Here is a 27,566-nt window from a genome sequence, read left to right as displayed (position 1 = left end):
AGATTGCATTCAAATCATGGGCTTTGAGTCATGCTCCCCAGATTCTCACTTGGGGATGGGCAAGTCCTCGTTTTGTCATCTCCTTGCTTGGAACTTCTGTCACTCATGTAGTGATTTAATTATGCTGACTCTAGAACTGTAATTTCAGTTGTTGGTGAGGAAATTTAGCTAAGAGGCCATGTTAAAATGCAACAACTTTTTGGCTAATGATACTTCCTACATCCATCCTCTCTGCTGTGGGTGTTTCTGCTGGCGCAAAGCACCCCTGGAGCCCCTCTTCTGTGCTTGGCTTTTAGAACAATTATTTGTGATTGGACAGAAGTCTCCCACTCGAGCTTCCTCTCTGGGGACTTTCCAGGTGACTCGCTTCTAGATATGCAGTCAACACAGAGGGAAAAAATGACCTAAATGTATGAACAACATTAAGTGTTCTGACAGTGAAGTAGTGCTTTTCTCTTCTTGGTGTTTGTGTGAAATGATCTGGCAAAATAGATGCTGCAGAAGTAATGCATTTCTGTGTCTCCCTTCTCAGATGATAAATGTTCTTGGCTCATCACAGGATTTCTTGCCAGATACTGATTCCACTAACAGAAGGAATGGAAGCTTCAGATGTTCCCTTGTGACAGAGGAAATAAAAAGTTTCTTGGGCTTGTCTTCCTTCTGTGTCATGAATGCGAAGATGTGCTCTTGTGAAGGGCTGCACTCTTCACCTTGACCCTGACCTTGGCTCAGTCCAGGTGTGCACTGGTCAGGGGCCTCTGGCCACTGCACCAAGCTGGGGTTGGGGGTAGGAGGCCCAGAGGACGGGGGCAGCAGAGTGAAGGGCATCTGTGTCATTAGCCATCTCATCTGGATCTGTTACACTATGGGCTGTAGTTCACGTAGTTGAGGAAGTTACGGGTATAAAAAGACAGCCCATTAGAATCTTCTGTAGTAGAAATGCCAATGAGAAGAACAAGGGAGCACTCAGGTTTTGGGGTGGCCCGTTATGTGCAGGCACTGTGCTGGGGGCTTCCATAGACACCGTCCCCATAAAAATGCAGAGCAGCCTTGGGAGAGGGGCATCGCGGACCCTGATTTTCTGGATGAGGACATTGAGGCCCAGCACATTAAATGACTGTTGTTAAGTGGCAGAGCCAGCCTGATGTGCTGCTGTGGCTGATGGTCACATCTATTCATGTCTCTTGGCAAGCCCCACCTCTCATTCCCTGGCCTCTCTCCATTACAGTCTCCCAATTTCCAGCCCCTGCAGCTTCCAAATGCCTTGTCCTCCATCCAGTTTTTCTCCTTCTTATCCATTCTGTACACAGAGATTTTTCAAAACACAACTCTGATCATTGGGTCCCTCCTGCCCTTAAACTCTTCTATGGCTCTCATTGTGCCCCTCCCCTCCCCCCTTTACCCAAATCAGGATAAGGCCAAATCTCAGTCCTAGAACGCAGTATTCAGTGACCTCTCCTTACTTCATTGGATCATCATTCACCACAGCCCCCCACCTTAGCCATCTGTGTTCTGGTAAAGTGGAACCGTGGGCAGTTCCTTGTGCCCCAGGCAGCCTCTTGCCTCTGTGCTGCTCCCCGGCCTGGAATGGTCTCCTGTTGCCACCCCACCTTCCCCAGCCTAGTCATCTTTTGTGGACCCCACAAGATGGAGCCCTCACCTCGTCGCCCATCGTGGAACTTCTGATGTGGCACCTCCTTGCCTGCCTGCTTACCACACCCCTGACTTTGTTTTACTTGTCTTTATTTACTCGGTGCCTAGCACATAGCCTGGCATGCCAGGAGACAAAATATGTGTTTGCGGAACAAGGAAATGAAGTTCTAGGGGCAGGATTCAAATCTAGACTGCTTGAAACTTGAATGTGGTGGCACAGCCGTCTCTTCCATTTTTGTTTCCCTCTCCCCCTCTTTTCAGTATGTGCGTGTTTACAGGGCCCTCCTAATACTTTCCTAACTCCTTTTCCCAGTTGAAGACTGATTGCTTTTATACAAAACACAAGTAATTTATAGCGTAGTCCTTAAAGCTATGGAAAATAAAAAGCTTCACTGCCTGCACAGCTGTGAGGGGAGGCAGACCCTGGGAAGAGGAGTTTGAGATGCTTTCCTCCAGGTCTTTCTTGGTACCTTAGAGAACAAAAGTGGATTTGTAGCCCAATTCCTGCCATCGAGTAATTTATAATTAAGTCTCCAGGTCTGCCCTAGGAGGGCTCTGCTCTTCTCCCTCCAGGTATTTTTATTGTCAGGAGCTGTGTCTGCTTCTTTGAGGCCGGATCCAAGGTTGCCCCTCAGAGGCCCAGTGGAGTGGCGGAGCCGGCTTCTGTGGCATCAAATGTGCCTGGGTCCTGTGGACTTGGCTTACTTGCTGCAGCTCATGAGCAGCTGCGGCCCTTGTTAACTAATGACATCTCCGCTTTTTGGTATTTGACTCTCTTGCCAAGTCCAAGCCACCACTGGTTACAGAATCAACGAGACAGGTGTTTGTTTTCATGGGAGTGAAATGGGCCTCTGGAATAAGTTTGCAAATATTTAGATTGTCAGTTCTCTAGCCCTTCAGCATCCAAGTTCAAAAGACCAACCAATTAGAAATCAGACTTCGCTAGGTTTAAAACCCATGTTCTAATCATTTGGCTCTTAACAACTACCTGAACCGCTCAGTTCCTCAGTTTCCCCATCTGCAACACGGAGGAATGCCTAACTCTCAGGGTAGTGGCTGTGCAAATTACACAAATTAATATGTGAAAAGCTTTTGACACCATGCTGGGCCCATGAGATGCATAGGACCAAATTTATTGACTTTCTCAATCGCTGCTGATGAAGACATACACCTAACTACACCAATTGTAATTGGAACTGCGTTCTCCTGAATTAATCTGCTTACTGTGTGCCGGTATTCTTTGGTAAATATAGTTATAACTTTTATATTTTCTAATTTCCAAAACAGTATGTTTATTATAGAAGTTATAAAATAAGATAAGCAAGAAGAAGGAAGAAAAAATCATTTATATAATTCTACCAGCCAGCTGCAAACACGGTATATGTTCCCCTAGTGTGTGTGTCCTTGGTGTGTGTGTGTGTGTCTCTGTCTATTCAGTTTACTAATTTAAAACAAAAAGTAATTGATTACTGGGGGTGCAAGGGGTAGATCAGTGGTAGAATTCTCACCTGGCATGTGGGAGACCTGGGTTTGATTCCCGGCCCATGTACTTCCCCCAAAAAAACAAAAGAAACAAGTAAAACAACACAAACAAACAAAAAAATTCAATAAATTGTGCTGCAGTAATGGGATAACCACATGGAAAAAGAATGAAATGTGACCCCTGCCATATAGCATACAAAAAAGAAGAAGAAAAAATATTTTTTGAAAAGTAATCAAGGACAGGCCACGGTGGCTCAGCAGGGAGAGTTCTTGCCTGCCATGCCGGAGACCCAGGTTTCCTGGTGCCTGACCATGCAAAAAAAAAAAAAAAAGGTAATTGTAATATACTGTGTGCATGTTTCCCACATTTTTTTTTTTTTACATATCTAGCCTGAGGAATTCTGACATTATTTCCTAGCCCACTCTACCCAGTTTCCAGAGCTCAAGTGGCTTGGTTTCATACTGTAGGTATTTTTTTTCTTTTGGCATGGGCAGGCACTGGGAATCAAACCCGGGTATCTGGTATGGCAGGTAAGAACTCTGCCTGCTGAGCCACCATGGCCTGCCCTGTAGGTACGTTTTTAATTGTCTTGATAATATGTCACCATTCTGAGCTGCTAAGGGCTTGTGATTGGTTAATGAATATCATTTGGGTTACACTCCCCTCTCTTCAAAACACTTTGATTCTAGCAAAGTGAAATATTTCCTGGTAAGAGGAAGGCACTACATTATTCTGACCTGATTCCAGCAGGCACGAACACATTTTGAAAAGGCAGAGTGTTTGGGTTACAGGATAACTTCCCCAGGATGGTGAGAAAGTAGTATATGTTTGGCTCATTTGCAAAGAGGACCCATTGGCAAATGTCTGGGGGGAGAGTCCTTAGGCTGGAAGAGAAATGGAACCAGTGAACTACTATGTTTGTTCCAGATCTTGAGTCCTTGGCTTGGCGAAGACTATCCTGCTGAGCTTAGGTAGCTAGATCAACAGGCACAAGTAGTCCTGAGGGCTGGCAACCCTCCATAAAGCTGGAGGCTCTTTTTCACTGAGCTAAGACTCACGAAAAGAAAGGAGAATGCAGAAAGATCTCATTGAAGTCTTGATGGGTGGTCAGCATTAAATAGGCTCATTCCCTTCCTGCAGTCTATGGAGAGAGAAACACATGAAAGTAATAGGGATGGCCTGAATAACATATTCCCTTCATCTTCAGGTGAAGGTAATTGTGAAATCCATTTTATTTTTCTGTATCTTAAGCCTCTAGATCACCTTTACTTACAGAATTACTTAAGATAGAAATTCATTGAACTGACTGTAAATATTAGGCTGACATTAGATTTGTTTTGTTTTACTCATGACTTGAACTTTATGTTTTTGGTAGTGAATCAGCCTTGGGTATAAGCTGGTCTCAGCTGTTGGCTTTTGGTGCACATCTGGCAGGCAGCAGAGAACCCCTAGGATTTTTGGCTCTAAAGACACTGGCTTACATTTGAATTTAGGGAAAGTTTCCAGTGATTGTTGTTGAAGTTGGTTGAAGTTTTATCCAGGCACCAGTGGGTACTGTTAGCCTGAGCCAGCATTGGCCTGGCTAGAGTCCCACATCCCAGGCCAATTGTCTTGGTTGGGAGAGCACCCATATAGGAGCTTAGGACAATGCAGCTTCATCCTTACTTGCATCTTCCCTGTATTGTAAAATCACAATTGCTCTGTAACAAGCCTGATGTAATTCATTCTTGGAATTTCTTTGAATGTCTACTGTGGGGTAGTGTGGCATGGCATGGCTATAAGGAGGACCTGTCTTCTGCTCCTCAGCTGTGCAAGCTCAGATGCCAGGCCTGCTGAGTGTGGAGTGCTTTGGGGCCTGGGAGGGAGGGTGCAGCATCTTCCATCTTGGGGAACCAGGACAGCCTCAGCAGGGAGAATGGGGAAAGGCTAGAAGAAGGAATAATGCTTTTCCACGTGAGATGCAAGAGAGAGGCCCTCAAGAAAAACACATAATTTTTTTTGAATGCTCTCTGGGAGCAGCGAGAAGGACGTCACCCACAGTTCATGGTCCATTATTTATAAGTCATTTATAAGTGCAGAGCACCTTATAAATAAAATGTAGTAGATGTCCTTCTCGGTCCAGACTCAGATGATGCAGAAATAGCACTTTGTTTCTTCCCTCAGGATCAACTTAATTTGGGCCTGATGCTCAGGTCAGACACTTCCATGCCCAGTCTCAAGGTCCCTTCCTACTCTCCCACTCTTCCAGTGTTGTAGACACTGGGAAGTCCATGGCTGGGATCCCACCTGGTACCGGGAGTAGAGAGGTGGGAGGTGGGAAGGTAGGGATCTTACTGATCCTAAAACCCATGACCAGATGCCCCATCTCTACTCCCAGGTTCTAGTGATTTCATTTTAGGCTTAGGTACTGAAGTAACATTTCACTCATATGTTTCCTTAAAGTCCCTCCCTCTGTCCTCAAACCCTAGTCTTCTCCTTTTAGGATACCCAGTATCATTGCCTTAAAGGACTTGGAACACTAAGCTAGGAAGGGAAAGTTTTTGTGTAATGCACAGATGTGCAGGTGCATACACACTCCTTACCTTGGGGCAAGGAAACACCGAGCTTCCTCCCAGTTTAGATTTTTGAAGGTTAAGGCAGAGAGGGGTTTTCGTCAGGGTTCTCTTGGGAAACAGAACTCACAGGAGATATCTGTAAATATTATGATATTTTGTGAAGTTGTCTCATACAACTGTGGAGATGCACAGGTCCAAATTCCATAGGGCAGGCTCCAAGCTGGGAATTCCAGTGAAGGTTTTTGATGAATCCCCCAGGAGAAACTGGCTGGCTGAAGTAGACATGAAAATTCTCTCTTCTGACTGCTGAAATCATCACTTTTCATTTCAAAGCCTTCAACTGATTGAATTAAATATCTCTCATTGCTGGAGGCAGTTTCCTCAGTTGATTGTAGATGTAGTCAGCCACAGATGCAGTCGACTTACTGATGATTAAAGTCTAGGAAATGACCTCACAATAACAGAGAAGTGCTTACTTGACCAAACAACTGGGCACCAATACTGGGTCAAGTTGAAATTTGCGCCTAATCATAACAGGGAGAAATGGGGAGAAAATATAAATTCATATCTCACAAGTTACCAAAAATTATCCTGTCATTCTCAAAAGCATTGGAAACAGTCAATTTCATAGGGGCAAGCCCTCGATTTTGGGGTTCACCCCTATGAAACTTATTCTTGCAAAGGAGATGCTAAGCCTGCTTATAACTATGCCTAAGAGTCACCAGAGAACCTCTTTTGTTGCTCAGATATAGTCTCTCTCTCTCTCTAAGCCAACTCAGCAGGTGAACTCAATGCCCTCCCTGCTGTGTGGGACATGACTCCCAGGGGTGTACATCTCCCTGGCAACATAGGACCTGACTCCCAGGGATTAACCAGGACCTGGCATCATGGGGGCGAAATAGCCTTCTTTGACCAAAAAGGGGAAGCAAGAACTGAGACAAAATAAAGCCTCAATGGCTGAGAGATTTCAAACAGAGTTGAGAGGTTATCCTGAAGATTATTCTTATGTACTATATAGATATCCCTGTTTATGATGTATTGGAGTAACTAGAGGGAAGTACCAGAAACTTTTAAACTGTGTTCCAATAACCCTGATTCTTGACGATGATTGTATGGTTATATGGCTTTTACGCTTGATCTTAGCCAAAAGGCCGAAAAATGATAGCTATATAGCTTTTATAATGTGATTGTGTGATTGTGAAAACTGTATGACTGACACTCTCTTTATCCAGGCTATGGATAGACGAGTGAACAATAAGGTCTAATAAATAAATAAATAAATAAGGGAATGGATAAAGGGTAAAAAAAAATTGAGTAAATTGTAATATTAGTGGCCACTGAAAGGGAAGAGTTGGGGTATGGGATGTATGTTTTTTTTTTTCCTTTTTATTTCTTTTTCTGGAGTGATATAAATGTTCTTAAAATTATCATGGTGATGAATACACAGCTATGTGATGACATTGTGAGCCATTAATTGTATACTTTGGATGGACTGTATGGTGCATGAAGATATATCAATAAAAATATTTTTTTAGAGAGGACATTAATGGTATATATGAAAAAGAAATTGAATATAAACTGTAAGGTTTGTATCAGTGTTAAACTTCTTGAAATTGAGAAAACATTATCCTGTCATTAAAAAGTTATTATATTTTGGGCAGGTCACGGTGGCTCAGCAGGCAAGAATGCTCACCTGCCATGCCAGAGGACCCGGGTTTGATTCCTGGTGCCTGCCCGTGTAAAAAATAAAAAAATTATAAAAAAAAAAGTTGTTATGTTTTCCCACTTCGTAAATGGCTCTCAAGGTCTCAGGAGCCAATCTAAGATGCAGGGCTGCTGGTTTTTCTTAAATAGAAGGTTGGGATGAGGAGTCAGTAGCTGATGCAGGTTATCCACACAAATAAGAGTAAATAGAAAGCCCCCAGTATTTTTAGTTCCTCAGCTTTTTGATAACTATATAAATGCAATGATTCATGTTGACATGAAAAACATTTTGAACTCCATTTGGAAGATTTTCGTTCATAAACCATATTCCTTTCCAGTGGGGACAAGCCTACATCTGTACTTAAACCAAAATTTTGATCTCATGACCTCTCTGCACTCTTAAAATTATTGAGAACCTCTAAAAGCTTCTGTTTATATGGACTGTATCTATTAGATTTGCTGTATTAGCATTTTAAGAAATTATTAATTCAAAATATTAAAAAATCGTATGTTACTGTCAATAACTATACTTTCCAAAACAAAGAATTAAGTGAAAGGAACTGCTTTTTTCTTTTACATTTTTGCAAATCTCTTTCATGTTTGGCTTAAGAGAAGACAACTAGATTCTTATATCTGATTCTGCACTCAATCTTTTGTGAGATGTTGAAATATATGAAGCAAATCTGGCCTCATACAGGTTTATGAAAAAAGGAGCATCTCGGGGACCCCCAGGTTTCCTTGGACCCCTTTGAGAACTGCTAGTTTAAAACAGATTAATTACTAGGGTTTACAATGGGCTTTACATTTAAAATTGTCTTTGAGAATATGAGTAAACTGTGGGTCAGATCAGTTCCTTATGAACCAAATAACAAATAATGAAATCTTGTATGTAGTGTTATTTTCATACTTTTGTACTTATCGTACACGCACCTTTCTGTGAGTTCCTTGAGAGTGCATAGGAAGTAGTGAATAAACAGTTACTGAATTGTGGTTTATATAACAAAGTCTGCAGTAAGAAATCTAATATTATAAAAAGTTTAAGACTGCTCTGCCATGTTACTTTCTTTCCATTCTACTCTAGTTCAGAGGTGGACAAATTTTTTCTATAAAGGCCCAGATAGTAAATATTTCAGTCTTTGTGGGCCATAAAGTCTCTATGGTAACTGTCCAACTCTGCTGTTGTATAATGAAAGTGGCCATACACAGTATGTAACAAATGGGTTGGTTGTGTTCCAATAAAACTTTATTAGGTGGTAGTTTGGATTTGGCCCATGGGCAGTAGCTTGCTGGCTCCTGCTCTAGTAAAGTCAAACCCTAGAACCTATTTTTCTCTAAGTCCCTAATTTTTGGCCATGAAAAAATTAAGTTCTTGGTGTTCAAGGAAAAAAAACCCCACCAATGTTGAAATTCTTTATTTTTATCTAGAATGTGTTGTTATATAATTACTCAATTTCCAATGCTTTGGGCAGGAGAGCTAATGAATCTGGCCACATCCTCCAGGAAAATGGTTGAGCAGGGTTAAGTTTTAAGCGTAGAATGTTGATTTTTTACAACGGAAGGAAATAGATGGTGAAGGGTTTGATTGCTTTAGTATTTATTTCTTCCCTGGATGGTAGTTAAGTTTCCAAGGACAGCAAATTTTCACAATTCTCCTCAGTTACTTTAATAATTTTGAGATAGAATCTAGTATCCCCTAAATTCAAAGAAAATAGGCATATTGCAACCTTTTTTTTTGGTTTCTTATTCTCTAATCTCAGTTGTGGTGTATTTTATGGTAGCCTGTGCCTTTAATGTTGCCCTCCCTCCTTACAGAAATACAAAGAATATGAGAAAGACGTTGCCATAGAAGAAATCGATGGCCTTCAGCTTGTGAAAAAGCTGGCAAAGAACATGGAAGAGATGTTTCACAAAAAGTCTGAAGCAGTGAGGGTAAGTGCCTCTGGCTTCTCTGCATTTCCCTAAGACAAAGGCAGCTTCAGGGAACTGGCATTGATGACATCAAAACACACTAAAATTTTGAATCATTAAAAACCCAATCTCCAAAAGATAAAAGCTGACTTGGTTATCATGCACACACCTTTATTTCTTAGATCTGGTTGTCCAGGAAAAGTAATTCCTAAGGGCACAATTTCCCTTTGCATATAGATACAGGTGCCAGTTTTAATCTTAGAATTTTCTGCCTTTGGTAGAGGTGTCACTGACTAAACAGCCGAGAGCGGGCCTCATGCCTGTGTGATATATTTACTAATTGCCAAATTGTTTAAAGGTACATTATGGTTGGACTAAGCAACTATAAACAATTTAAGCAAAGCCTGCCAAAATATGGAATTGAAAATCTTGATGTGGTGAATGATATTTAGATGAAGTTGGAAGTTCTCCTTACATTACTGTTATTATATATTTTTCTTTTAATTGGTAAGAGCTCCTTGAAATTCCATATTATCAGCAGGACAAATGAGACTGCAGTGCCCATGTGTATTATTTTGCCTTTACAAGAAGGCTTCCAACTTTATGCCTTGTTATCAATTAAACTGGTGTCTTACATTCTTGATTTAGGACATGTAGATATTGCAATATCTTATGTTAATGTGTGTTGACACAGGATTGTGGGAAATAATTGCAGTCTGAAATGTCTTTTATTTCTAATGTGCAGCTTTCTTACTTTTCAGTTTTAATAGTTATCTCCAGGATCATTTAGTTTAGTTAATTTCCACAAGTTATTTCTAGTTTAGGCCTGATAATCCCACACATTTGCTTGCCTTAATTATACTGTTTTGATTCAGGGAAAGAGGGATTGCAGCTTTGTAGGTAAGAGCTGAGTTTGATCTGGGTGCAGTCCTTGCCTTTTTCACTTAGTAAGCTTTGGCCTTCAGGAAAACACTTGGTCTCTCTGAGCCTCAGTTTCTTCATCAGTAAAAGGAGGAAAACTCAGAGGAGAGTGTGAGATCCAATGAGGTTATGGTTTTGAGCCATAAACAGTGCTCAGTGAATGGTAGCTGTTGCTATGGCTAGGATTATTAATTAAAGTAAGATGAGACTCCTTAGCAGAAACTCTGAAGTGCTTTAGATGACAAAAGTACTTTTGTCTGCTACTGAGATCATGTGCTGACAGCCAGCCCTGGGTACTGCATGGAGGCCCCTTATGTCACTATCTAGAAGCAGGTGACCATCCTTACAGACATGACAGCACGGTAGTCATTCAAATCTAACAGACAGACCTCTGAAATAAAAAGAAAAATTTAAAAAGCCCATCCCATTGGTCGTTTTCTATTTATAGAATGAACATCTTTTTTTTTGTAGAGCTTTTAAAATATATTGAAAATTCACACAGAGAATAATATGACCTGAAATCCTACCACCAGATGATATCCAAATGATGATATTGACTGTGTTTTAAAACTTCAAATTCTCTGTGAGACCAAAGGAAGAGATGTTTCTTTGGTGCAAAATTTGTTTTCTCTGTAGCACACTCTCTAATTTAACTTGTATGGCCAGTTTATTAGAACACCATAGTTACATGGAACTTTGAATAGGGAGTGAGATCTTGCTGGTTTTTTCAGGTTAATGTAGTGGCCCAATACATCCCAGAGTAATTTGGGCAGAGAATAAAAATGTATTTGCGAAGTCCCCATGAGGGACTGGGGAAAAATGTGGAAATATTAAACTTCTTTACATGGCGAATTACTGATACTCTTGCTAGCATTGGGGATTACCAATTTAATAGGCCAACCTCTCAATCTGCGGGTTTGCCCTTATGAAGCTTATTCCTGCAAAGGAGAAGCTAAGCCTACTTATAATGATGGCTGAGTCATCGCCAGAGAACCTCTTTTGTTGCTCAGATGTGTCCTCTCTCTCTAAGTCAACTTGGCAAGTGAAGTCACTGCCCTCCCTTCTACATGGAACACGACTTCCAGGGTGTGTAAATCTCCCTGGCAATGTGGGACCTGACTCCTAGGTATGAGCAAGGACCTGGCATCATGGGATTGAGAAAGCCTCTTTGACCAAAAGGGGGAAGACAATGAAGCAAAATAAAGTTTCAGTGGCTGAGAGATCTCAAATAAAGTTGAGAGATTATTCTGGAGGTTATTCTTATGCATTATATAGATATCCCTTTAGTTTATGGTGTATTAGAATAGCTAGAAGGAAATACCTGAAACTGTTGAACTGTGTTCCAGTAGCCTTGATTATTGAAGACATTTGTATAACTATATACTTTTTACAGGTGACCGCGTGATTGTGAAAACCTTGTGGCTGACATGCCCTTTTACCCAATGAATAGACCAATGAGTAAAAAAATAAGGACAAAAACTAAATAAACAATATGGGGAATAAAGGGTATGGGATGTTTTGGGTGTTCTTTTTTTTTACTCATGTATTTCTTTTAAGTAATGGAAATGTTCAAAAGTTGCTTGTGGTGATGAATGTACAACTATATGATGATATGGTGATCCACTTATGCTTTGGATGATTATATGGTATATGAAGATATATCAATAAAATTGCATTAAAAAAATCCTAGCACCCAGCAGGACACTGTGACTTGTGTTCTTGTTCCTTTTAGTCTTTTTTCTTTGTATTTCTATGTCTATACCTGAGTGTGTTTTTTTTTTGTCAAATTTGTAATTTATGTTGCCCATTCACATTTTTTTTGTATGCTATATGGTGGGGGTCAACATTTTGTTCTTTTTCCATGTGACATTCTTGTTGTTATAGCACCATTTGTTAAATTTCATTTTTTAGGGGTGGGATGGGGGAAGTGCATGGGCCGGGAATTGAACATGTGTCTCTCACATGGCAAGTGAGAATTCTACCACTGTACTACCCTTGCACCCCTGCCCCTTTTTTGTTTTATTATTTTATTGTTTTAAATTTTTTATTGTTATCTGTTAATATCCCATCACATACCATGTAATCACCCAGAGTGTACGATCAGTGGTTCACAATATCATCATATAGCTGTGCATTTATCATCACAATCAACTTTTTTAATGAAAAATAACATATATACAAAAAAGCAATAATTTTCACAATTAGTTGTAGAACATATTTCAGAGTTTGGCATGGGTTACAATTCCACAATTTTAGGTTTTTACTTCTAGCTGCTCTAAGATACTGGAAACTAAAAGAGATATCAATATAATGATTCAGCAATCATACTCATTTGTTAAGCCCTACTTTCTCTATAACTCCATCATCATCTTTGACCTGTCTCCCACTCTTTAGTGGTATTTGGGCTATGCTCATTCTAACTTTTTCATGTTGGAGGGGGCTGTTGATAATAGGGCATAAGGGGATGGAACTAGTTGATGTTCTGGAGAGAGTGGCCCCTCTGCATTTTAGTCCAGGGACACATCTGGAGGTTGTAGGTTTCTGGGAAGTTACCCTAGTGCATGGAACCTTTGTAGAATCTTATGTAATGCCCTAGATGTTCTTTAAGGTTGGAAGGAATGGTTTTGGTTGGGGTTTGGCAAGTTATGATAGGTAGTGATGTCTAACTGAAGCTTGTACAACAGAGACCTATAGAGTAGCCTCTCAACTCTAGCTGAACTCTCTCAGCCACTATTACCTTATTTATTACTCTTCTTTCCCCCCTTTTGGTCAGGATGGCATTGTTGATCCCATGGTGCCAGGGCCAGGCTCATCCCTGGGAGTCATCTTCTAAATCACCAAGGAGACTTTCTCCCCTAGATGTCATGTCCCACATAGCGGGGAGGACAATGATCTCACTCACAGAGTTGGGCTTAGAGAGACTGAAGCCACATCTGAGAAACAAAAGAGATTCTCCGGAAGTAACTCTTAGGCATCCCTTTAGTAAGGCTAAGTTTCTCTGCTACCTACATAGGTTTCACAAGAGCAAGCCTCAATAGGCCAAGATCAAGAGCTTGACCTATTGATTTGGGTATCCCTAATGTTTGACAGTGTATTAGGGGTTTCCCCAGTGGTAAAGTTTAATAGCTCCATATTTTTCCTCTGATTCCTCAAGGGATTTTGCCAATACTTTTTGTTTATGCGCTTAATATACTCTGGGATTTATCAAGAAATTGCATTAAGCAAGATAGGATTAAAGGCCCTCATTCTGGGCTCCCTGTGTTTGGATTGTTTACGTGAGCTATCCAGGCAGGTTGTGTTAGATTATGTGCTACAGAAAATTTAGGTTCTGGACAAAATAAACCTTTCTTCCTTTGGTCTCAAAGAATAGATGAGGTTCTAAAATACAGACAATGTCTTCCTTACACCTGTATTCTGAATTACCTTAATCCTGGCCTGAGCAGCTTTCATTCTTGTCTCTAAATACCATGTTATAATGATTTAAAACAGTCTCTCGAAATCCAGAAATAAAATTACTGCTCTGGACTAAATGCAACTGTCATAAGAACTTACAATCTATGCCCCTGTTTGCTTATAAGTATTTACTAAATGAGACTGTACAATATTTGCTGTTTTGTTTCTGGCTTATTTTGCTTCACCAAATGTCCCATGGGTTCATTGACAATGTTGCATGCTTCCCAACTTCATTCCTTTTTGTAGCAACACAGTATTCAAGCATATGCATACACCATCTTTTGCCAATCTACTTCTCAGTCAATGCATCCTTCAGCCACCTCCATTCACTGGCATCATGTATAATGTCCAAAATCCATCAACATTCTCAATTTTAGTTAATTTCAATTTTCCTGAGAGAAAGAAAGCCAATAAACATACCCTCACCAAATAGAGAATCTGGCTTATTTCACTCAGCATTATGTCCTCAAGGCTCATCCATCTTGCCCTGTGCTTCAGGACGTCATTTTGTCTTACTGCTGTATAATATTCTCTCCTATGCATATACCACATTTTGTTAATCCACTTGTCTGTTCATGGGCACTTGGATTCTTTTCATCTTTTGGCGATTATTAATAGTGCTGCTGTGAACATCAGTGTGAAAATGTCTGTTTGTGTCATTGCTTTCAGCTCTTCTGGGTATATACCCAATAGTGATGTTGCCGGGTCATAGGGCAGCTCGATATTTAGTTTCCTAAGGAACTGCCAAACTACCTTCCACAGTGGCTGCACTATTATACATTCCCACCAACAGTGCGTAAGTGTCCCAGTTTTTACACATCCTCTCCAACATTTGTAGTTTCCTGTTTGTTTAATAGCAGCCGTTCTTATAGGTGTGAAGTGGTATCTCATTGTAGTCTTGATCTGCATTTCCCTTATAGCTGATGAAAATAAGCATCTCTTCTTATGCTTTTTAGCCATCTGTATTTGCTCTGTGGAAAAATGTCTATTCATATCTTTAGCCCATTTTATAACTGGGTTGTTTGATCTTTTGTTTTTGAGTTGTATGATTTCTTTATGTATACAAGATATGAAACCTTTGTCTGATGTGTGATTTACAAATATTTTCTCCTATTGAGTTGGTTGCTTCTTCACTTTTTTTGCCAAAGTTTTTTGAGGCACAAAAGCATTTGATTTGAGGAATTTTCATTGGTCTGTTTTTTCTTTTTCTGCTTGTGGTTTGGAGATAAAGTCTAGGAAGACACCTCCTATTACTAAGTCTTAAAGATGTTTCCATACATTTTCTTCTAGGAGCTTTATGGTACTGGTTCCTGTAGTTAGGTTTTTGATCCAATTTGACTTAATTTTTGTACAGGGCCATTCACTTTTATATCCAGATTGTTTTCACTCCTTTGTATCAGCATAGTGTGGGCATGTCCTTGTGTTGCTGTAGTTTGTGACTTTCTCAGATAGTCGTGCCATACTCCAATCTATGGGTGCATAATCATTGACTCACCTGCTCCTCTGTATTTGGGTGTTTTACTTGTTTGAAGTATTTGACGTAAATAACATTGCAGTGAATATTCTTACATATTAATAGTAGTTCAACTGACTGAGCACCTATTATGTGTTGGATGCTCCTCTAAAGTGCTCAGTTATCCTCTGAACAGCCCCATAGTGGAGGTTACTATTTTTATTCCATTTTATAAAAGTGGAGACTGAGAAGCAAAAGTGCAGTAGCTTCTCTGAGGTAATGTGGGATGTGAGAGGTGGGCTCCTGTATTAGCTAGGGTTCTCTAGAGAAACAGAATCAACAGGAAACACTCACAAATATAAAATTTATAAAAGCATCTCACATAACCATGAGAATGAGGAGTCCAAAATCTGCAGGGCAAGCTGTGAAGCTGGCGATTCCTATGGAGGGTCTGGATGAGCTCCACAGGAGAAGCTCACTGGCCGAAGCAGAAAGAGATCCTGTCTCTTCTGAATCCTCCTTAAAAGGCTTCCAGTGATTAGATTAAGCATCATTCATTGCAGAAGACACTTCCCTTGGCTGATTACAAATGGAATCAGCTGTGGACGCAGCTGACGTGATCATGATCTAATTCTATGAAATGTCCTCATAGCAACAGACAGGCCAGCACATGCTCAACCAGAAAAACAGGTACCACCACTTGGCCAAATTGACACATGAACCTGACCACAACAGCTCCGGACACATGGACCCCAGAGCCCCCATTTTTCACCACCACCATGCCCTCAGCATGCTGGAGTGCACATTGATTTCTTTAGTTCCTACACATGGAAGTACATAGGCTCTGAACCAGTCGTTAAAGTTCTTTCCATCTGACACCATTTCTGTCAAGATAAGGTTGTGCTGGATCACAGTTCCTCCAGCAGGAGAGTTACGTGCGTGCCCAATTTCCTGAATCTTTGCCAAAAAAAAATTTTTTTTCAATGCTCATTAACAACATTACCAATTTAAGAGGGAGAGATGATATTATTTTAAACTACATGTCTTTGTGAATTACAGAATTTTAAATTAGAGGCTTAAATATCTTTAGTTTCTGCCTCTGTAATTGACAATAAGGGGATTCTGGTCTCTGGAAGTTGGGGGGCTTGTACAAAGTGCCACTGTGATGGAGAGACCCAGTTCCCACCAGAGCCTGGAACTCATCACTTGGCTGTGGCATGGTGGGTGAGACATGGGCTTGGAAACAGAGAGACCTGTTCCAAATTTCTCCACTCTGCCTCCAGATGGGAAGCCTGTGAGAAAAGACGAGTAACCTTGTTGCACCTGGAAGACTTAATGTGTGCTTATGATGGTTGAGTTCACTGTGCACTAGATGCTGAGCGCTTTATGCCTACCTTCTCATTTCATTCTTGCATCAATACTGGAATGAGGCACTGTTGTTATCATTGTTTCCGAGATGAGGAAGCAGACTTGGTAGGGGGAAGTCATTTGCTCAGAACTCATGGGCAGAACCCGTGGAGCTTGTCTTTGCATGCAGGTGGTAGGACCACAGAGCTTCTGTGTGCACCTGTATGACATGTTCAGCACAGCGTCTCGCAAACAGTAAGTGCCCAGTGAGTGTTTGCTCTCCTTGCTGGTTAAAGGACCTTCAGCGTGTGAGTATTTAATAGTGAGGGAGCCCTGACAAGAGGGAGCATGAAGTAGATTTTGCATCTTTGTATTTGCTTACTTTTTAAAAACTTTTTGCGTGAAATTAGCTAAACATTTTTAAAGGACTCCTTGGTATGATTAGTGTGATTCGAGAAGGGAAAAAACAGTTGCTGTCTTTGAATCAAAATGGTCCAGAATAACAGCAGCCAGGATTGTTTGAAATGTGTTTTAAGATAGATGTACAAGGCCCTTTGTAAGCACACTCGATGCCATAAAAATCTAGATTTCTTTGTCCAGTGAGCATGGATATGTTGATCTCCCTACCCCAGATCCTTGAACAGGAAAGATGGTTTTGCACATCAAGTCAGGGTTAGGTCTAGAGACGAATGACTGTGAAGTTTGTCTCATTCCCCCTGTGAGCTGTGTGGCTGTATTGACAAAGTCACAAACCATGTGGCATCTGAGAGGCATCCTGGATTGCTGGTTTATGTTGTGACCAGGAGAGCAGTGGGGTGTGACCATTTTTCACACTCTAATGACACTTCACTTCTTGAATACGAAAGGTTTTTGTTTGTCTTTGGTATACATGAGCATTTGATGAATCAAGCCCTCCATCCTTCTGGTTTGCCTGGGGGTTTGCAGTGAAGTTGCTTGGGTGTTGCCATGCAGAGGGGCCCTTCCTTTCCTAGGCCATCCACCCAGCAGCACCTCCTCCTCAAATGGTCCAGGGAAAGAATGAATTTTAGAATCTGCTCTATCCCTGCGATATACCACAGGAATCTTGCATTTCCAAGCCCCTTTCTCCCAGAAATTTGAGCCCACTGGAGGTGTTAGTGCCTCCACAGCAGGGAACAGGGTTCCTTCCTGCCAATCTCTGATTTAGTGCCAACTGCTCATCCATGGTGGGGAGCTAGGAGGGAATCAAGGCCATGTATCAGAAAATACTGGCTCACGAGCAATATCGATGATTAAAATTTCCATTGATAGCAAACATTTATGAGACTGGCAATAGCAATTCAGAAAGCTGCAATAATAATACCTTTAGCCTGTGAAGGTGGGTTCAGTCAATTCTAGGAAAAATAATGGGGTGCTGCAGTAACCCAGTCCTTTAAACATAGCCTGTCATCTCTTGGCTCTTAAACAATGTTGGTTTTTCCTCTGTCTCTTCTGCTTTGATTTCATTATTTTCCTCTATCACTTTTCCTGTTGGTTAGTTGGATCCAAGCGATTTTATCATACTCGTGCCCTATTTGAATTACTCTCCACTATGCAATTATCCTATCACCGAAAGTCCTATTTTCCCCCCATCAGATGTCTGAAGTAAATGTGAAACCTAAAGTGACCTGCCCATTACATAACCTCTGTCATCTGGTTGGTAATGGATTATATGTAACCTTTTTTTTCTTACTTTCAGGCTAGCAAATTACAAGTAACCTTAGTTTCAATAATTTCCATTAACGTAATGGTGCCATCATCATGGTAGCTTTTTGTAACTAATATTTTCTAGCGGTTTTTAATGCCGTTGGTGGTTTAGATAACTTTTTTCAAATCCACCCTGAGGTTTGCTGTAGAATATTTTAACTTAAAGCCAAATCGGGTTTGATGCCACTATGCTGCTGCTTGCTTTTGTGTATAGTGTGAATGCCCCAAGGCATTATTCCCCAGCTTCTTTGTTCAAACCTATTTATGCCACCAGTCGCTCAATTAATGTGGCCGAGCAATTTATCAAGTTTTAAGTCACTATGAATGGGCAAGAAATGGAATCAATTTGCTCTTAGTTCATTAATATTTCAAGGGAGATATTTTACATGCTGGACATGGAGGAAGCCTATGCATCAGTCCCCTGACAACTGTGGATGGCCACTGGGCTATTCCTAAGTGGCGCCCGGAAATTCTTGCCTGTGTGTCACCAGTCAGAGATTGTCTGTGATATTGACAAGAGGTGAATTTGACACAGCTCCCCTCAACCTGAGTTGCTGAGGTGGAGACATGTTCTCTGATTTGAAGGGATGGAGAAGGCAAAGGGTGCGCTATGTGAACAGTTCATCTCCATCCATTCCTTTGTCTTCAAAATCTAAGGCCCCTCCAGGAATAGCACAAACCATTAAACAGCTGGAAGGATCGGCCGAGGCTCCAGGGAACTCCAGCAGGTGCAGCCAACCATGCAGTGGGAAGAGAATCGGCAGGAAGTAATGGAGTGACCCTAGGCATCTCTGATTGTAGGGATTTACTTCTAGGACAGATTCTAACACTACGAAGGCAGGCAATGACCCTGTGATCTTGATATAGTCTATATAAACAAAGCGAGCAGCACAACCTGAGAAAAGGAGATAAATCAGGAAATGGCAAAAGAGGGCCTTTGGACAATCTGTCATTTTATACTAGGATTCTCCAGAATCATCTAAAGGTAAATTCTCCTGTTGGTTTTGCCTTTGGTTGTGTGGAGCAGTTCTGAAGTTAGCATTCCCTGTCATCATATTGATTCAGGTCAGGACTGTAGCCGCCTCCCGTCTTCCCAGGTGTTGCTGTTTCGGCACCAGGCTTTAATCGGCTTGGCTTGCTTTCTTGTCTATTGCAGAGTTTGAACTTCCGCAGACATGTTTCAGAGAGTGGGGGCACGGGGAGGTACATTCATAGGATAGTATCCGTTTTGACAGATCTCAACTAGGCAACAAATTAAGAATATTATTTGCTGCTTGAATTTATTTCTTCCCCCAAACAATGAATTAGAAGCGTCTAAAAGAACAGCCTCCACCGGGGACCAGGAAGAGACATAAAAAAGCAGGTTGGAGTCAAACTCAGTGAAGAGTCTGTTGTTTTTCAACCTTGAATAAGATATTTAATACATTTCCAGCAGTACTCGTACCTGTAAATAAACTTAATTCTGTTCCACTTATTTTCTGATTTACATTGATAAAATGATAAATCAGGCACTCAAAAAGGAGTGTTTTGCTTAAAAATAAATATCCTTGCTTCTTGGGAAAATCTAAAAGGAACTAGATTTCATACTAAGACTTTCCCCCTTCCTATAGCTACCTGCTGTTCATTGTGGAACCGATTCCCATTATAGCTGTACTGTGGAAAGTAATTGCTGTTGTACAGTAATTCAATTTCAGTGCATTTACGCATCAGTTCACCAATAGGATTTTATCTGGAGAAACCTGGGACTTGAAAGCTTTTTATCGAGAAATTCCACATGCAGCAAGACGTTTTTCCTAGGTAACAAAAATCAGTATTTGCATTTAATAAACATTTACCTTCTCGGAAAAATGGATTTTTCCCTGTGCAGAAGAGATTTACACCAGTCTTCCAAAAAGCTAGAGGGTACTATGAAAGCAACTTTCTCTAGCCGTTTTCTGATGGGTGTATGTCTACGTATGTATGACTATAAAACTTATCTATGTTTTTTATGTAAATATATATACTGAAGCATAAAAAGTGGGATGCATTCAATTAAAGCAGGCTCTGTACAAAAAATATAAGCTATATAGATGATTACTATCTGCAGGGACTATATAAATACTTTTGGTTTATAACATCATTACTATTCATAGGTATTATGAATATGTTCGAATTGCACTTTCAAAAGAATACCTATGTGGTCCATACACACCATAGAATATTATTTGTCCATAGGAAGGAATGAAGTTCTGTGACATGCTGAAATGAGAATGAGCCTTGAAGACATTATGCTCAGTGAAAGAAGCAAGGCGCATAAGGACAGATACTGTTTGGTACCACTTATATGAGATACCTGGAAAGAGCAAATTCGTAGAAACAGAAAATAGGCTAGAGGTTACAAGGGAATGGAACAAGGGGGAAGGGGGAATTTTTGCTTGGTAGATATATAGTGTTTGTAAATAAAAATTATAATAAAAAATACCTGCTAACTTGGAAATGAAATCAACCATTTAAAAAATAAATTTATAAATTAAAGAAAGATTCTTCAAGATAGAACTGACTCTTCCTGTCTAAAATAACTTCTTAGATCATAAGGATTCTTCAGGTATTAAATCTACAAAAAGCTGTAAATGTCTTAGTTGCTGAATAGAGCTTCATATTACTACAATTGCTTGTAGTACTCTGGCAGTAGAGGTGACTGCACACAGCTAAAAAAAATTGTCTTCTGCTTTGTGTTCATTTCTGATATCATTTCAGAATTTCAAAATTGTTTCCTTGAAAGAGTAGAAAATTTCTTTTGAAAAAAATATGTTTTCAGGTCACAGATGAAGAGAATAGAAACTCATTTTTTGATGTTGATGTCTCTTGTGGCATGTTGCTTTTTTCGTTTGGCAAATTGCATTGCAAAAGCCAATATGCACGTATAAGAAAATTTGGAGTAGAAACCTCAAACCAGAGAAAACAAAAAATAGCAGCAATCTGGATCCACCAGTTTTGATGAGGTAAGTCAACCACCCTAGTTAATGGCTGGAGGCAAAGCTGCAGGGAATGCATGGTCTTGGTTGGTCTCACCCCCAAAAGAGTTGGGATTTCCTCTAACATACTTAAGATTGTACCAACCTGAGCTTCATGAAGCGGCCCAGAAGGCTGCTCTCTCACCCCATACTGTGTGTGAGCAACTCGCCTGCCTTCTGATAAAAATAATATTTTTTGCTAAAAGAAGAAAGGAACACCAGTGGACATTTTACACGTGCCATTTCATCTCCTGCCCCCTCGGACTCTTTGTTCTCCATCAGCCTTGTATATTGGGTTGGCTTTGTGAATTGTATCTTAGTTTTCCTGCTTATTGTAGTGATTTCAACCTGGCCTAGAGATAGCGCTGTACTTTGTGAGTAGAACAACTGTACCAAACCCTCCTCAACTTCATGGTTATTATTCCCTTTCCCAAATATTTGATGAGAAGCTCTCTATTTGTAGAGCTTTATGGAACACTAAGTTTTGGCTCTCCCATATAACTTACTGCAGTGGGTTAAATGATAGCCCCCAATAAACTATCCCCATGTCCTAATCTCAGATATCTATGAATTTGTTATTTGGAAAAAGGGTGTTTATGGACACAATCAAGTTAAGAATTTTGAGATGAGAAGGTCATTCTGAGTTGTGTGGGGAGGTCCTAAATCCAGTGACAAATGTCCTTGTAAGAGCAAGGCAGAGGGAGATTTGAGACAGAGAAGAGGAAAAGGTGCAGTCACACAGAGAGGAAGGTGATGTGAAGACAGAGGCAGGGATTACAGTGATGCAACTATAGCCATGGCACCCCGCAGATCGCCGGCAGCCCCAAAAGCTAGGAGCGAGCCATAGAATGGGTTCTCCCCCTGGCCTCTGGAGTGTAGCTCTGCTGGCACTGTGAGAAAGCATATTCAAACCACCCAGTTTGTGGTAATTTGTTATAGCAGCTACAGGAAGCTAATACATTCACCTGTGTTTTTTAGTTTTATATTTTTTATTTTGTTTTTACTGATTATACAAATGATACATAAATAATACATGTACATTGTAAAAGAGGATGGGCAGAAAATGATATAGGAGAAAGTAAGGCTCACAGCACCAAGAGATATTAAAAGGTACTTAAAGCTTTTCCACACTCCTTATTTTTAAACATATTAATTTATCTTCTTATAGATTATTTTCTATTTGTGGATGCATGTATGTATATTTATATACATAAACTTTTAAAACATTATATCACTCCTACTTGTAACTATTGCTTCTAAAAATTTTTACAACATGCTTTGTTGATGTCTTTCCATATCATTGAATGAATATGTCTATCATTTTTCATGGCTGTATAATGTTTGCCTTCTGGATGTTCCAATGGAGCAGTTCTCTTTGGTGAGGTCATTTATAGTGATATAAAGTTTAAAAGTTTATGTATATAAATATACATTGCTATCATAAGCAATATTGTGGTAAGCTCCTTGGCAAATAAACTTGAGTCCATTTATTTGATGCATTTGTTAAAATGCATTATTAGCAGTGATGTCAAGGCCTTTGATAATATCTTGCTGGAAGGCCATCCAGACGGCATGTATCTGCTCAGGCTCCCACCTTCAGGGTTGAAAAATGACCCCTTTAGCATTTTCTTCTCAGACATTGAATATTATTTGTCTATTGATTTTTGTAAATCCAATAGGCAAAAAAGGAGCATCTTATTATACTTAATTTTCTTTAACAACTCAGAGTTTGGCACGATGGCTCCACAGTTGCCCTGCACCAGGGTTCCAGACAAATTCTGCAATGTCACAGAACAAGAGTTTGAGGAAAGGCCAGTGTCACGCAGGACAGAAGACCCATAGCTGATCCCATCATCCCACAGAGAGGTGTGCCAGGCCAAGCACTCTGCTGGACGCGCCTGAGGGTGGAGGGTCCTACCCTGTTCCTCTCTCTCTCAGAGGGTGAGTGCCAAGTGTCATAAGAATAGCTTTGTTGGAGGTGGGGAAACAGACAAACTAACGAGCACTAAGCTGCCTGAATTCAGGGTGCCAGTTTGGAGGAATTGTTTGTAACATGGCAGCCCAACACTTGAAGGTGGTAGTACCCAGTGTATATGTCAGACCAGCCTATTTTGGGAGAAAAACCACTGGTCCCAAGGGAAGATGAGTGTGTTGCAGCCCCTCTCACTGGGAAAGGGCCCTTGGTCCCAGCTGGCTCGTTGTCTGGACACCCAGACAGTAGGCCACAGTCATTTGGTTTACATACCCCATCTTACCACAAAGTGAAGTCGACCATCTTTTTCTGTGTTTATCAGCTTTTTCTTTCCTCCCTCCTTTCCTCCCTCCCTCCTTTCCTTCCTTCTGCCTTTTAATACTCTTTCTATTTCTTACTCTCTATTGTTTATTTCCATTGTTCCCTACCTAGCCCCACTGCTTATCATGGTGTCTGAACCTATAGTTATGTGCTTAGAGTAAACATTTGATTGACTCACAGACCTGCATCTTGACGTCAGCATACACTTGAAGATAGGGTGAGATGGTCTAAACTTCTTCCCTTTGGCCAAAGAACTCCTGAGTGGTGGAGGGGAAAAAAGAAACAACTCTCCTCCTCAAGCATAACTGCAGAGAAACTGAGGAACTGATGAGTTTTCTAACTCTTCACTGTTTACTCTAAGGAAATGAGTCATCTGTGTATCACCCTAAGACAAGTTTAGGCTCTAGTCTTCTGTTTCAGCCCAATGCCTTCCCGATGGGTCTTCTCCTAGAACTAGATGAATTGAGGAGTGGAAATGGGCAGAAATCAGGCCAGCTGCTTAAAGCAGAAATAAACATAATGGATTTCTGTACAGGGAACCAAACAAAGAATGCTATTATTTTATTATTTTTTTGAATAACAGGAACTTATTTGAAAACTATTTTAAGAATTATATCAACTGTATTTCTATAAACAATTAAGCTATTTGGCTGGAACTGGTTAAGGAAGCCTTGATTCTTGGAGAGGGGAAGGAGGAAGATGACAACATGGGAGGAGGGGTGTCACTTGGCAGGATAATTTATAAATTTCCCTGGTGTTTGTCTCTGTCTCTGACTTGAGAGGTATCATTTTGTCTTCGTCTTCAGGCTGGATGTTAGAGTTAGGGTGTGTGCCTCCCGGTTTGTCAGACTTTTCTTCCCCTGTGGTAGAAGTGGTAGGCACAGGCAGCTCCTCACCCCCAAGAAATGGAGCAAGCTGGTGTTAGGAGCTGGTTGAAGAGACTTTCTATACATTTGGGAGTGATGGTCTCTGAGATGCCATGAAGGAGAAATTTGGAGAGCTCCTGAGAGTCCTTGCTGAACTGTTTCCCATTGCTGGGCTTGCTGTTGACCCAACATTTGAACGGCTGGGTCAGATCACCCATCTGAAGTCCCCTACCCCACCCACCTTTTCCATCATTCTCTCTCATGATATCTTGCTTATTGCCTTTATAAAGTGTATCAGAAGTTGAACTTCCTCTGTTTGTCTTGGTGTTGACTTGTAATTGCGTATGAGGGCAGAGCTCAGAATGGTCTTGCTCTCTATTACATCCTAGGACCCCAGCAGGGCCTCTGTAAGAGTTTGTGAATGAGTGAAGGTGCCACCTGGGGGACAGCTGTGTACCGCATGGTGAAGGGGACTGATGGCCAGGACTCAGGGCTGGGTGAGGCCCCACACATTTCGTGAGCGTTTGTCCCTCTGCACACCAGTGTTTCATAAGTGAAGTTTGAATGTGGTTTACATTGTACGATGAAAAAGAAAAAGGAAAAAAAAATACTCCATTCTGTCTAAAGCAAAATGCCATTTAAAATCTCATTCCTCATTTTCCTTGTATATTTCTATTCTCCATTTATAAAATCCAGTTTTGAACGATTTCCTGTCTGCTTGGTCAAACTGAATGGACCAAGGAGCCTGGTGAAGAGTGGCCCCTGTGGCCCTGTTGAAATTACAGTGCTGGTTCCTTCCCAGAGCCCAGGTATTAATTGTGCTACCAGGGAGCCACTCAGAGACGCCGCTCCAGACCCGCGGAGGCCTCTGCCTGCCTTGCCCATGACGGCTAGAAGAGCCAGGTGTCTGTCTGCAACAGGGAGATGCGAAGGATGCTTCGTCTAAATCAGAGTGCATGGTGCAAAGGAGCTGGTTCCAGTTCTGCTTCTTCACAGTATCCTGCTGTTGTTCCAAAACACCAGAGCAGGTGGAGAAATAATGCCCCTTAATTTAACTCGTCATGAGGGGGAAGAAATCTTAAAAGATTAGTGGGTGGGAAGAAATGATGGTGAATCATCAAAGTGGCACCATCAGTAGATCCAAATGATAGAAGAAAGCCTAAAGCCAAATAATAATATTAGTGATAGTACTATTACTAATGAAAGAACGCTGGCTGTATTTGTATAAATTACTGGCAACAAATAAAGGTTTTTCAGAAATATTCTGAATGCAGGCTTACTGTGTTTAAGTGGGAATATGCTGTTGGCATCAGTGGTGCCTCTTTGGTCTTGACTTTTTGCTCAGCTTCCCACATGAAGGTGAGGAGCAGGTGGTCTCACAAATGAGCAAGATTATTCACATTTTTAAAATGAGGTTACAAGGGGAAAATGAAAAGGTAGTTAGGAATTCACTGGCATTTCATTTCCACTGCCGTCAGTGGGGGGATAACAGCCCTCGTGAGGAATCAGTGATTTATAAAAATCAGCTGGGATAGTGTTTATTGCCCATCCCAGGCTGTATTGGCTGCTATCAGGGGCGAATGTGGATTTTTGTTTTTTGATTGTGTGCTTTTTAATTAAGTTTGTGTGTGTCAGTTGGGAGGAAAATCAGATCCTCAGGAATGTAGTCACACAGCCTCCCCTCACCATGGTGGCTGTTTGAGAGGCTTCGTAGAGAGGGACTTCCCCTGAGACCCCTTGGTCCCCATAGTGGATGTGAGAAAGTTGGCTCATCCCCTGGCTCGTACTTGGGTGTGGCTTATAAACATTGCGACGGGAGCCAGTGGGGAGGAGTCCCCTCACCCCATCGGGTGTCTCTGTAGAAACTTCAGGCCCAATCAAGGTACTGCCTTTTGGCACTTTTCATAAGAGATGAGTAAACAGGTGCCACCTGCAGAGAGATCATGGCTGCAGCCCAAGGCAGGAGTCCTCTCAGACTTGCAGGGAGCGGAGGCTGCAGGAAGATGTTTGACCAGCTAAATGTCAGCTCTGTTAGGGTGCCCGTTGAGCCACGCAGCCTCTCCAAGAGAGCACCCAAAAAAAGGACTCAGTGGATCTGTCCTGGTGCACCCTGGACCTTGTTGCAGTTTGTGACCATGCACAAGACTCAGGGAAATAGGAGCTGGCTGCCGAGGATGGATGTAGCAGAGATGCTTTTACTTTAGGGAAATAAATTCTGCCTTTTTCTCTTGGCGAAATAAATATGGGTGTGATTGGTGATCTTTCTCCTAAAGCCGTGTGTGTGCACATATGTGCAAGCGTGATCTCTCGTTCTTCTGGGAATTGCTGCTACCGTCAGAAAGTGCGGTCCTAAATAGTCAGGCCCGCCTGATCGCACATCAAACGGAGAAATAAGTCCCTTTATCTTGGTGCGAAGGTGAGTTTATTGAAGATACATCATCAAGGAACTGGAGGAAAAACTTTCTAAGAGCAGTTCAGAATGGAAAGTATAGTTTGGGCTTAGATAACCCCAAACAGACAAAGAAATGGCAAAGGTCCAGAAGGAAGTGGAGACAAACACTAAAAACTAAAAGTCACAGGATTCATTAAAATCGAGTGAACGGTCGCTTGCTTCATTTTGTTTGATCGGCATATCCTGTAGCTGGGAGGCCCTTCTTTGTTGACCATTTGGGACTTTGATCTTGTCCTTCAAGAGAAGGAGAGTGCTGATATCAGTTCATGTGATGTTTTATTCCTGCAAGCAGGGCAAGGAAGGGTTTCTAGGAACAGTTGTGTGCTAGCCCTTTGAGATAGGATCAACAGCGAACTATTTCAGCAAGGGCCTCTTATGCTTAAAGTGAGTTAAGGCTGTTTGAGTGAAGTGATTATACCAAACAATTTTTTAGCTACCCAAAATTATATGCAGTATTTCCCAGCTAAGATTTATATTGATTTTTTTTTTATTTATCCAGTTGTCCAGTCGTGAGCTCTTATTCTTCTGGGAATCAGGAGGGATGGAGACGTCAAAGGAGGTGACTGGATCAGAGTTGAATACCTGGAGCCGCCAGGCCTGGCAATAATGTGTTTTACTGGCTCCCTGTGGGCTTTAAGAAAAATAATCATATATAAAAATTTGAAGTGATATTTTAAAAGTCCAAATTTGAAGCTTGAAAAATTATGGGGTGGAGCCATCCCGGGTCCCCCATTCCCACACAGCAGCAGTCAGCCTCAAT

General features: G+C 41.1%; 1 protein-coding gene across 1 annotated transcript in view; it reads left to right on the top strand.

The window, feature by feature from the left end:
- CACNA2D3 (calcium voltage-gated channel auxiliary subunit alpha2delta 3) overlaps window positions 1-27,566 on the top strand; it is a 987,429-nt gene that overhangs the window by 194,951 nt on the left and 764,912 nt on the right. The window contains exon 3 of the mRNA XM_077128978.1: window positions 9,208-9,324. Coding sequence (XP_076985093.1) covers window positions 9,208-9,324 — 117 coding nt within the window. The remainder of the gene's footprint in view (window positions 1-9,207; window positions 9,325-27,566) is intronic.

Source organism: Tamandua tetradactyla, chromosome 15, assembly GCF_023851605.1.
Source record: "Tamandua tetradactyla isolate mTamTet1 chromosome 15, mTamTet1.pri, whole genome shotgun sequence".
In the NCBI taxonomy this organism is placed as follows: Eukaryota; Metazoa; Chordata; class Mammalia; order Pilosa; family Myrmecophagidae; genus Tamandua; species Tamandua tetradactyla.
Note: the sequence above shows the minus strand (reverse complement) of the source record. Positions and strands in the feature narration are given on the sequence as shown.